The 12,839-nt window shown below is 37.2% G+C and overlaps 1 protein-coding gene and 1 long non-coding RNA gene across 2 annotated transcripts; one reads left to right on the forward strand and one right to left on the reverse strand.

Annotated features, from left to right (window-relative positions):
• Nucleotides 1-458: 458 nt before the first annotated feature.
• On the reverse strand, nt 459-4,859 carry LOC125223586 (serine/threonine-protein kinase Nek4-like). Its single transcript, XM_048126790.2, has 15 exons — nt 4,599-4,859; nt 3,749-3,892; nt 3,594-3,660; nt 3,409-3,474; nt 3,105-3,151; nt 2,978-3,023; nt 2,806-2,886; nt 2,680-2,722; nt 2,533-2,582; nt 2,371-2,452; nt 2,232-2,281; nt 1,997-2,070; nt 1,844-1,895; nt 1,307-1,762; nt 459-1,233 (listed from the first exon to the last, which is right to left on the reverse strand). Exons 2-15 carry the CDS (start codon nt 3,832-3,834, stop codon nt 625-627), a joined length of 1,809 nt encoding a protein of 602 aa, XP_047982747.2. The 5' UTR covers nt 3,835-3,892; nt 4,599-4,859; the 3' UTR covers nt 459-624.
• A 3,017-nt stretch (nt 4,860-7,876) lies between these two features.
• Nucleotides 7,877-11,194, forward strand: LOC148933702 (uncharacterized). The gene is made up of 3 exons (XR_016134395.1): nt 7,877-8,571; nt 9,460-10,811; nt 10,883-11,194. It is a non-coding gene; the product is annotated as an uncharacterized LOC148933702 (long non-coding RNA).
• The last annotated feature ends 1,645 nt before the right edge of the window (nt 11,195-12,839 follow it).

Genomic DNA, 12,839 nt, shown 5'->3' on the forward strand with positions numbered 1-12,839 from the left:
ATAATTTAGGATTGTGATTATTTTAGTCATAGGGAATTAGCTATGACTAATTATCCCATGATTATTCATCTACGATTGAGCTGCGAGATTAAATCCCATAAATCAAACACACTACAAATTTAATCTCTAATACAATTTTGCAAACCGAACACACTCATGGTAAACTAATAAAAATATCATATACTCCATCCGTCCCATAATAGGAGTCACTCTTATTGTGGGCACGAATTTTAAGAAATGATATTAGTTTTATAATAAAATGTGAGTGAAGCGTGTTAGTGGAATGTAGGGTCTACTTACCATTTATTATGATAAATATGAAGTGTGACTATAACTGTGGGACGGACCAAAATGACAAAGTGTGACTCTTATTGTAAGATGGAAGGAGTACTAAAATATCAAAATTATGGTCCATGCTAAAAGAGTGAGCATATGATATGATGGAAAAAGAAACAAAGTGAGGCAAGAACAAATTGTAACATCATCATATATCATAGTAGTATTAGTATTAGCCGTTTATGACAATGCCAAATCCAAAAGCAAAAAACCTACATTTTTATGCCATTACCACGTGCTAAATTCCTTCCTACCTGCGGTTAGCTGCTGTTAGTCTGAGAGATGTGATCACGCCGAGTTCTCCTTGAAGCTCTTCGTCAGCCATATCGCAGTCTCGCGAGGTGACACCTTCTCCGGCCCGAACGGCTTCAGCAGCACCTGCAGCTCGTCGAACCGCTCCTGCTGCAGCAGCGTCGCGCTGAACTCCAGCAGCCCCTCCAGAGCCTCCGCGCGCTGCTGGTACGACGTCGTGTCGAACCTCCGCTGCCGGGAATCCGACGATGAGCGGCTCGAACCCCCTCCACCGCCGCCGACGAGGACTGGGTTGTGCTCTGAGCACTCGCTCCCGTTGTACTGCACGCCTTGAGCGGAGATCGGCCTGTCGAGAAACTGGACCGTGCACTTGTCTTTCGTGATGGAACGGTCGGCGCTGTACGGTGGGGTGTACGAGCACTGAGCTGAGGAGAATGAGCTCCGGCGGCTTCGTGGAGGCTCGTCTGCGGACGCCAACGGAAAGTCGACCATCTTGTCGATATGCGGCGCGTTGACGGAGACGTCGGAAGAATCGACACTACCGAGTGGACCGACAACGCTAGGTTTAGCTCGTGTGGACAGCGGAAGAGACGCTCTGCGTGCTGCTTGGGATGGTTTTCTCACCGGAGTGTGCGACACGGGAAGCTGGCATATATGCAAAACAATGAATCAATAGCTGAACTATCGAGAATTAGATCGAATTAAACTTCGAACGCACCAATTCGCGAGTCGAGCCAGGGTTTGATATTCTTGACGGGGTCGTGGACTGCCTTCTATTATTCGAAGAAGCCTTTGCTGAAGCCGTTCTCGAAGCTTTGACAGCGCTGGACTTGGTGGCATTCGTCAACTTCTGCACTCCAATATCATCGCCCACGCTACCAACCGATAAGTCGGACAGTTTATCATTCAAATGGCTGAACGTTTTTTGTGCTCTTCCAGAAGAGAACGGACTGTCGAGTTCGTTTCCAGATATGCTAGGATTCAATGCCCTGTTGTTGCCGGCTGACAGCCTTTTTTCTTGTTTGACAGTATCAGCTTCAACGAATCCCGTTTTCTTGGCAAATTTGGAATCAGAGTGCCAAGCTGGGAAAGTATGCCTCCTGGGGTTGTTCGACATGAGATGCATATCGAGGATATAGGGCCGGAGATGTGGATGTCGGAGCAACTCTGCAGCCTGCACAAGGAAATCGGACCATGTCATCGATGAGATATTCATGGACCATCGAGGAAGGAAAAGCATAGAAACGGAACATACGCTTGGTCTGAGCTCTGGATTTTTCCGAAGCATACTCTTGATTAGCCCACGGCTAGCAGAAAGGGAGACGGTCAAAGATGCGAGTTTAGCAAAAAGATAAACTGTGGTTGCAGAACACCCGGTGCATAAATTATAATTAGTTAACGGACTTACAATGGAGCGGTATACATGGTTGGAAGTGGAGAGACGATCGATTTATTTATCTTGTGGATGAGACCTTGTATATCCTGTTCATGAACTACATCAGAAGAAAATGAAGCAACGGCAATATTAAGAAAGCAAGACGACGAGTTGTTTTGTGAACGAATGTATTACAACGACATCAATCACAACCTAGATGAGTCACTTCGATGATAACATGTTTAAAGAAAACAGAATTAAGACTTACAAAGGCTTTAAATGCAGGCCTGTAAGCAGCCATTTCATAAAGACAGCACCCTGATTAAGACGTTAAAATTCATAAATGAACTAAAACGAACCAAAACAATGTAGCACATTCAAGAATTACGAGATCGCAAGAATGTTACCCAAGGACCAGATATCTGACTTGGAACCATAAGGTATATCCGCAAGAAGCTCGGGGCACATGTAACTAGGCGTACCCACTACCTGCAATTTGATAGCGTATTTAAACATATGAACTAAGGAGATCATGAAGAAATCTGAATCTCGTTCATCGTTATACTCACAGAAGAAGCTAGATCGTCAGAAACCAATACTTTCGCAAGGCCAAAATCCCCTGAAACATTACAACAGAAGAAGGTCAAAAAAATGGATGCCGTTTCGTACTAAAAAATTTCATGAAGGCGTCAAAAATAGCAGCTGGAGTTAGGTACCTAAACGTATGTCTTGATCTTTCGTCAGAAATATATTCGAGCACTGGGGAGAAATTGAAGAGTCTTTAAAATGTGATGTTTTGTTTATCGGACGTATAAATATGTCAAATGATGGGTAATTAATACCTTGACGTCACGATGAAGGATGTGGTTGGAGTGCAAGTAATCCAGTGCCATCAAAAGTTGAACCAACCATTTGCAAAGCTTCTGCTCGTAATTCAACAAACGAATGTAATTATTAACAACTAAGTTTCGTGAAAAAACTAAAATAACAGAAAAAAATGAGTTTTTGTACAACCTCCTCAGGGAAATGAATTCCATTTCTTTTTTTAATGGCTTCGGCCCTGATACATAATAGACGGCAACGTAATCAGAGTTGAGCAAAATAAGGTACACTAATCCAATTCTAGAAACTAGCAACTTACACGTCTCCTCCCTCACAGTAACCAATCACGATGCACACATAACACCCCTGAAAATAACAAAACTTTTACTTGCTATAGGATAATATAATGATACAAAACAAATATTAAGCAAGAAAAAGGGTGAAATTGTAGCAAGCTGTGATTATTTTTAGTACTTTTTGACCTAGCCTAATTCCATGTCCCCTACCACAAGCAACAATGTAACTGTAAAACAAGTTCCATGGTTATACATTTCTTATGTAAATGAATAATCACGAAAATATTTCATCTCCTTTCATTTGTAAGTTTGATACGACTCACATACCCTTTCCACCCAGGAATCTTTGTACTCCACAATAAATGGATTCTTCACTCTGGAAATGAGCTCCATCTGCACAATGGAAAAATAAGATCTAAACCATAAGTATATAAAATCGGGCAGGTGCCAAGCAAAACACATATTGCATGGATACTTTTTTACTATTTCAAACAATTTAAACAAAGTATCACCTCCTGGTGGGCAGATCTGCGGGTCCGATCAGTCTGCCGAGCAAGACGGATTTTTTTCATAACATACCTTCAAAAGAAACAGAAACAGAAATCAGCTAAAAGAGAAGCATAAACTCCAACAAAAACGACAGATTATAGTTACAATGTTCCCTTACTTCTTCTTCTCTTGTCTATGCTTAACAAGCAGCGCGGAACCAAACGACCCTTTACCAATCTGCTCCAGTATATCATAGTTCTCCATTTTGAACAGTTTCAGCGACGACTTATATCTCCCAAAATAACATCACAAGACGCAACACCTTTCAGTATCACAAAGAAAATTATCAGTAATCAGGCTACCAATAAGCTGCCAAATGCGTAAAATTCGACACACCAAGTTCTTGATAGAGTGAATAGTCGTTAGATGCCAGAAATAGGACATAACTTTATGGCACACAACTTACAGATCTAGTTAAGACCACACCAAAACATTTGCAAAACCGCAGCAGAGCTTACATGGCCAAAAAAAACAATGAACCACAACCGACAATGAAATTTGGTTCAAGCATTGGAAATTTACCACAACACAGAAACCTCAGCAAAAACTCTCTCTTCCAATAACTGAAAAAATGTACTCCTCTTTCTCTAATAAACAAAGAAACAACTAATTGAGATATAGCAACAATTTCCCAAAAACTTTCAAGAAACAAAAAGGCCAAAAAAGGAAATTAAATGCAATTTTTGCTTTGAGCAAAAAACAAGTACTACTATATCATAATAATTCAAGAACGAACAACCAGTTAACATAATTATTTCCCTTGATATTTTCGACGAAACAAATTATTCGGTACAAGGTCGAAAAAATCACAAACTACCTAATTTGTTTACTTCAAAAGGACTCACATTAGTACTGCATTTCATAATCAACCCAAAATCAATAAACCCCAAAAAAGGGTTTTGCAAACAAGGGCAACCTCAAACTAGCTCAGAACAAACCACAGAAGATATGCAATTAAACAGTTTTACCTCATATCAGATAAACTGCAGATCTTTAAACTCAAGCACAATGAGTGAATTTAGGAAACAATAAACATAATGAGAAGTTGAATATGTTATAATTTATGATTTATGATTTGGGTGTATATAAAAAAGGGGAAAATCGAGCAGCGGCAAAAGAGGACAAAACCCAATGTCAATCGATAAACCCCACACACAAAAAAAAGAAAGGGATTTTCAAACTCGAAAATGCGATTCCCTAACCACAATCCAGAAAGAGGGAAAAGGAAATGCTACCCACTTCTTCTTCACGCAGAAAGGTAACGCTTAATCGCATCAATTCGAGCTTAATAAATCTATCCAACAATTAATGCCGATGAATGCCGCATTGAATCGCGGTTTATGGATGAGCACTCACTCACTCACTCACACCGCGTGATCGATCGTGAGTGATTTAAAGAGTCAAAGAAAATGGTAAAAATGTGTGTTCTTGGAAAAGGACAGTAGACCAATGCTAGTATTTAAGAGGGGAGAGGGAATGGTGGTGGTGGGGCACACGGATTTCGAGAATCGCCCGTTCTTTGTGCGATTCTCTCGAATTATTGTTTGATTTCGATTCCAGAGAGGTGCGACTGAGACAAGGTAGGTGGTGAGGGTTTTTCGATCTTTAATTACTCTTAATTGCGTTTTTAGTTATCCTTAATTGCATCATTTAATTAGTCTTCAATTTTAGTATATACTATTTTTTTTAATAAACGCGGTTAGGGATTGTTATTCGGTTAATACTAAACTGATTATTCAGTTAATCGGCTAAGGAATCAATTAGCCTGAACCCTTGACTGCAACAATTTGATTGGTTGATCGAAAAACAACCGAAAATTAACTTTAATCGCCCATGTGCATAGGAGCGAGCAAAATATCTTAATCCGAAAATCTGACCGGAACTAAACAGATGAATTAAATTTTGTTCATATTTTTTGGATTGGATATTCTAAAACTCAAGCAATTGTTTGAACAATTTTTAATAGGATTTGGAATCAGATTTTCGGATTTTGGTATTAAAATTTCAGATTATTTGGATCGGTTCAAATTTCATAGTTCGAATTCCAAATTTTTGAATTCGAATTTTTGAACAATTTGGACCGGATTTATTTTTGATAAGATTTTGAATTTATGATATATTTAGGATTTATAGTAACCAAGCAAGTATATATGATTTAATTTGTATCCTATCATTCTTTCCACTTTTCATATTAACCAACAAAATCAAATGATGAATGTTTGTTAACCACTTAAAGGCCACACTTATGATTGCTTAATTAGTGTAATGTGTATGATTATCATTTTATCTCTCTTTTTTTGTTCTTTTATTTGCTCGAAGTGGACAAATGTACTAGATGACGTACATGAACCTGCGTGGGCCTAGATTATAAGATAGTAGTGTGGGTAATAAAAAAGTTGTCGAAGATACATATTTAATTTAAAATATTAAATAATTAATGTGCCAACCGTAGTATACCAATACCAACCACCTATCATAAAAAGATTTTGCAATTTGGTTCCCTACACGTCAAATCCGTGCACACTCCCGTACATAATTGTGAGCCTCATAATTAAACACTTATTACTAGCATTGGTATCGAGAGACGGGAATGGGTGTCGGACCACTCAGAGGGGTATGATCTCCGGTACCCTGCGTTGCTCGAGGGAGAGAGGCCCCCGGGCTGGGAGAGGCGGGGCATCGGGTTTTGCTGTCCGCAACGAACTGCATGCCATTTTTGAAAAAAATTAAAATTCAAAATTATTCTCTCCGTCCCTTAAATTTTGTCACACTTTGACCGGATACGAGTTTTAAGATATGTAATAGAAAGTGAGTTGAAAAAATTAGTGGAGAGTGAGTCCTGCTTTTATACTATTTAATTTTATAATAAAATGTGAGTGATACTAATGAGTTAGTGAAATATAAGGTCCACTATAAAAAATGGTAAAATGTGAAATATGACAAATTTTGTGGAACCGACGGAAATGGAAAAATGTGACAAAACTGAAGGGATGGAGAGAGTATTATACAAATGATACTAAATTTTTTGGAGTATATAATTTTTAGGAAATTTAATTATGTAACTTTATAATTTTATGATTTCTAATGGAATAATTTTGTTATATATAGTGTCATTTAATTTTATGTAGTGGATGATGATTAAAAATTAAAAAATTAAAATTAAAATTGTTGAACTAGAATGCAATGCTTATTTATTTATTTTCGTTAATTTCAAAATTAAACTTAACATAACATAAAATGTTCATATTCACCTTTAGCATAAAAGGCAAACTCCCAGAAAAAAAAAATTAAATTTGGTCAATTTTGTAACTTTAAAATGATATAATCGATCATTTTTCAACCAGCTCTGGATTTATTAAAAATTGACCAAATTTTATGATTTTTCCGAGAATTTACCTAATATATAATCTATATGAGAACTGGATTTATATAGACTCTAAAAACCATTCATATACTCAATTTATCAAACTTAAAATAATGCATTAGCTCGAAATCGTCATAAAACAATTGTATCATATCATAATATTTTTGGTAAGAGGTAATCATAAAATCTAAATCAATGATTCAGTATTACCTTACAATCTTCATCTAATTGACTGATCACCTAACTAATGAGAAATGAGAGATTCACGATAAAAGTGTTCGAAATTATTTAGATGAAATTTTGTTTTTCCAACCTGTTAAATAATGTGGTGGTATATCATTTGATATAAACATATCTTTTTGACATTTGACAAGAAATAAATAATTATGGTGATTTGTAATTTTGTCACCGAATATTTTATGGGGCCTGTCTACTTTAAAATATCTATATGCCATAAATGAAATAAATTTTGAAAATGGCAAACACTTTAGTCGGTGCACACGGTTGGCAATAATTTTGTAATCAGATTTTAAATTATTGTACTGAAATTTAGTACTAGTACTCTACATTTTCTTAATGTAGACTTTTATCTGATGAATTTAATTAGTGATAAACGAAATTTAGTGTTTCACCTAACTTACGTGATACTATGATACTATCAAATATCAAATCAAACGACATCATATTACTAGCAACGAAATAATACTGTATTATACTGGCACGTTTGATAGTTCAGGTAGGATATAACAAGATACGAAACTTGTGATAAGAAACACGCCCGAGTTCAAATTAGGAACAAGATAAAGATTATAATATTGCTATTTGATAGATAATATATTTATCAATACAATGTCATATATAAAACTGAAAACACACATTTACCCTTATTCTCACTATGTACGTTTTCAATTAATTTATAATAACATTTGCCCTTGGTTTTAACTAAATCCGACAAGCGTCGAATAGACGGTGAAAGCGTGAATTCCGTCATGCTCAAATTCCTCTTCGTCGGTGGACGACGTCCCCTCTTTAACAGCTATATCTCAGCCTCCACTCTCCCATCTCTCTTTCTACACAAGACTACTTCTTTCTCCGTAAAAATTCAAGTGTGTTCATATCTGGATTCTTTTCATATGGATGTGAGAATGGACTAGAGAGAAAGAGAGAGATGGTAAGGAGAGATGGTGAAGCTGCAGAGGCGCACCGCCGAAGGGCCACTGTCTTCGGTGAGAGAATCTCCATGGGCGAGTGGTAAAGCTGTAGGGGCAGAGAGTGAGTCGGCGGCGCACCACCGAAGGGCCACCGCCTTCAGCGAGAGAGTCTCCATGAGAGTGACATAGGGCGGTGGTAGTTGGTAGAAGTACTTGGGATGGGGAGGGAAGTAGAGGGAGAGTGGGTGAGAGAATGAAGAAGGGGCATATTAAAAAACGGGATTGAACAGTTTTGTATCTTACCAATTTGGTGAGATACTAAAATGGGTGAAATAGTGATTTTTAGCCGGGCTTAGATGGGCTTAAGGCATAAATGCGGGCCATGAGATAAACATAGCTTTGATATCAAACAGCCGGAAATACACGGTTAAAAATCCTTATCTTGACATTACTATGATATCAAACATTTTCATTTGTTGTACTCATTTTCATCTTGTTACCCAAATTATTTTCTCTGGTTTACTTTATTCCAGTGCATTATGAGAGTGTTCGGTTTATAAGATTGTATCTCAGGTTAAATATGTAGTGTGTTCGGTTAATGTGATTCAATTCCACAATTCAATCTTAGATGGATATTCATAGGATAATTAGTCATAACTAACCCCCTATAACTAAAATAATATCACAACTCAATACTAGATTGTATCTTGGTACAATTATTTTATCTAGAAAACCGAACACCGCCTATATTTTAAAATAAATTATCAGAGGTGTCGGTCAATACATTAGAGGACTAGTATGCCTTGGTCTTGAACAATATATATATATAGGATTGTGATCAATTGAGATTATTTAGGCTAATTGAGAAATGAGATGCAATATCAGCCACTCATTTTTATTAAATGAGTGGTCCAGATTTTGCCACACAATAAATATTTTTAGCTTAATTTATTATGAAAGGGTATAATAGTCATTTCATGTTTTAATTTAGGACTCTTCAGCTTTCATCGGCGATTTCTGTGAGATTTGCGATTTGTTTGAGTTCTCTGATGAATCTATTCCAAGGATTTATGATTCAATTGATTGAAAAATTAGAATTCAGACGATTTCAACGATTTCAACTATCTCTGATTCGACGATTCCTTAGCATATCAATTTTCCAAAAATAGACGACCAGTTCGACGGATTTCGGTGTTGATTTTGAAGTTTTTCGGTCGATTTTACCACTTTGATTCTGTTTTTATGTTTTATTTGTCGATGCCCAGTCAAATCTGTTCCTAATCAGTTTTTTTTTTTTGGCTTTTTCATCTTTAGCTTCGATTTCAGTTCATAATCAATACGTAAGTGTTATCTGATGGATTCTTCATCATATTCAGAGTCGACGTCGACGAATGGTGGAGGTAATTTTGTTTGATTTTCATTAACATGATTTTTTTGTGTTATGTTGGTGAATTATACTCTGTTGACATGAATGCAAATTTGTTGACTTGATGTATGTTAGTTGTTAAATATTCTATGTAACTATACTCTTTGTTGACATTCTGATTACATACAAAATAGTTGTATCCAAAATGCATCCTCTGGCTGAAGACATAAATGCAATTCTGTTGACATGATGTATGTTACATGTTAAATATTTTATGTAGCTATACTCTTTGTTGACATTCTGTTTACATACAAAATAATTGTATCCAAAATGCACCCCCCCAGCTGTGGTGTTTGTTGGTGGAGGAAGGGGTTATGGATATGGTTGAGTGTCCATGGTAGGATATCTGAGATGTTGGTGTTAGTGTGTTGGTGCTGCATATTTTGAGATGTAGTGTTGAAATTTTGATTCTGGATTTTAGAAACCCTCTATGTTGTCACTTAAGATATAATAGTTGACATTATATGTTTCAACTTGTTTCGTCTCTCTCACATTCATATAGTGTCGCTCTTCTCGGGTGAATTATGTTTCACTGTTGCTTTTGTTTTAAAATCTTCAGATACTGTTGTTTTATTTTTTAGATAATAACTTGTTGGAGTTAATTGAATATTTGGTTGGAATCAATTGTCATTTATCAGCTTTTCGCTGAAGCCGTTCACACATGATTTTTTTCCGGTGAGATTTGTGCGTGTTGTTTCTTCTATACAGAGTACGTTTTTGGTTGTTACAAACGTGATCCTGAACAAAATTTTGCTCAGTTTTGTTATTCTTATGCTTGGAAGGGCAAAGACGAACTGTCGAATTTCTCCGATATAATCGATCGCAGCTGGAGTAAAAATGCAATAATGAAATTTTGGCACAGTTTGTTGTCTTTTGTGTTTGGATAGGGATAAAATTGACGAGGTTCGTGAATTCACGAAGAAAATCATGAGAGAAGGAATCGGAGCTATGTCGGCGATCTGTGGCTGATTAGGAGCTCGATTCCGTGACTCTGATGAGGAAGGAAGTTGTCGCGATCTGCAAAAAGGTTGAAATCGTGACGTGAGATGTGAAGATATTGGGGATCGACTGTCAGAAGAAGTTTTGATTTGATGATTTGATGATTTTTCTTATTCTATCTCTGATTTCCAGATTGATTTATCTCTTTCTTCAGATTTTATAGGACAAAGAGTATAAATAATCGGCTGAGGCTTTCGATGATAAGAAGGAAAAGGCGCAACTCCTCGCAAAATTAGTAGAGGTAGATGAAGCTCTTGCTTTACTGGTTTCAATTTTTGCAGATTTGTTGTTGATGTTGTTCGATTTTTGCAGTTGGTGAGTGAAAGCGAGAAGCTGAGATCAAGTAAATTAGAAGAGCTCTGCAAGAACATATAGTTGACGCTCCAGTTTGAGGAAAAATGATGACGCTCCAGCTTCTCGGTGAGAGATCTGAAGGTGAGAGGGAGATCTGTGGAATTAGAGCTCCGGAGAGTAAGGAGATGAGGTTGAGAATTATGTTTGAGATGTTGGTACTGGTGTGTTGGTGCTGCATATTTTGAGACATAGTTTTTGAGATTTTGATTATGGATTTTGGAAATCCTTGTTGACACACTGTTGTTTTGCTATAAGTTGTTGACATTTGATATTCTGGCTATTGATATATGAATTATAAGTGTTACTTTTTAGTTGTTGACATTTTAGTACAAGTTGTTGACATTTGATATTCTGGCTATTGATATGTGAATTATTAGTGTTATTTTTTAATTGTTGACATTTTAATACTGCGTTGTTGACATTTGATATTCTGGCTATTGATATGTGAATTATAAGTGTTATTTTTTAGTTGTTCACATTTTAATACGAGTTGTTGACATTTGATATTCTGGCTATTGATATGTGAATAACAAGTGTTATTTTTCAGTTGTTGACATTTTAATACGACTTGTTGACATTTGATGGATCTTATTTAATTTTGCACTTTAGGCACGTAATTAATCATTTTGCTTATGAAAATTTTACTTCTGGCTATGCTTTTCATCTTGAATTATTGGTTGAGGGCTTTTCAAATGACAAAAAATGGTTAACTACATATATAATCTATGTCAACTACATATACAATTCATGTCAACTACACACATATAATGTCAACTACATATACAATTCATATCAACTACACACATATAATGTCAACTAAACAGATGTAATTATGCCAACTATTAAAATGTATTGTATGATAATGATGTCAGAACTTGTGTCAAATTAAAAAAATAAGAGTAGCGCAAAAATGAGAGACGATTTTCACACTCAGTAGGTGCGATTTTCACACAGTGAATTTCTTCGGATTTTGCTGCGATTTCGTGTTACTGTTCCATTGCTGGCTGACTGTTTTGCTGAGATTTGCTTTTTTGTGGTGTGTTCCTTGTCATTTTCTCGGTACTGAGACAATTCCGCCGGTGGTGAAGTTGCGGATACCAATTTTTGCTCGCTGTTGTTTGAGGTTTTGGGGAAATGGCTGATGTGGGCATTTCGGAAGTTCTGGAGAGTAAAAGTGAGGAGCAAGAAGATCTTCTACTGAATGAGGGTGGTGATTTAGATTTGACCCCAGTTCGGCAGTTGGAAAGAAAGAAAGCTCCGCGTGGTCGCCCAAAAAAATCAGGGCCAAAATCGCCGATGATGAGAATGGCAGAAATGAGAAAGGGAGGATTACGCGGCAGAGCTCTGCGCAACACGGGGATGAAGGAGACGGAGGGTTACGATCTGAAATCTAGCAAGGGAAAGAAGGGTCGTGCAGGCAGGGGCCCACATTTGCAGATGAGATTTTCGGAATGTAGCGATGCTGATGGTGGTCTTATGGAGGGGTTGGGCTTAGAGGGAAATGCAGGTGGCATTGAGGGTGTTCAAGATGGAGCTGGAGTTGCCTTGACAGGGGAGGTGGATGGTAGGCTTGTGAATGTTGAGAGTGGTATTGCTGATGAGGTGTTTGATGATTTGCCTCAAGGGAATGATGGAGATGATGACTTTTTGCTGTCAGCAAAGGAAGCTATGGTGGTTAGTGTGTGTGATGAGGAGACTACGAACCTGATTGTCACTGAATCTATGGTGTCGATGGCAGAAATGGATAATGCGCTGGATCTTTGTGAGGCACAACCACTGCAAAACATGGAATTCTTACATCCAAAAGAAAGTATGGAGGTAAGGGAAAGCACAGAGATGCTGGAATCTGAGGAGGGTGGTGGTAAATGGGCAAAGTTGCAAGAGAGAAATCTGCAGGATCATCTAATGGGTGGGA

Source organism: Salvia hispanica, chromosome 1, assembly GCF_029641045.1.
Source record: "Salvia hispanica isolate PSC_SH4W2 chromosome 1, Shi_PSC_v1, whole genome shotgun sequence".
Taxonomy (NCBI): domain Eukaryota; kingdom Viridiplantae; phylum Streptophyta; class Magnoliopsida; order Lamiales; family Lamiaceae; genus Salvia; species Salvia hispanica.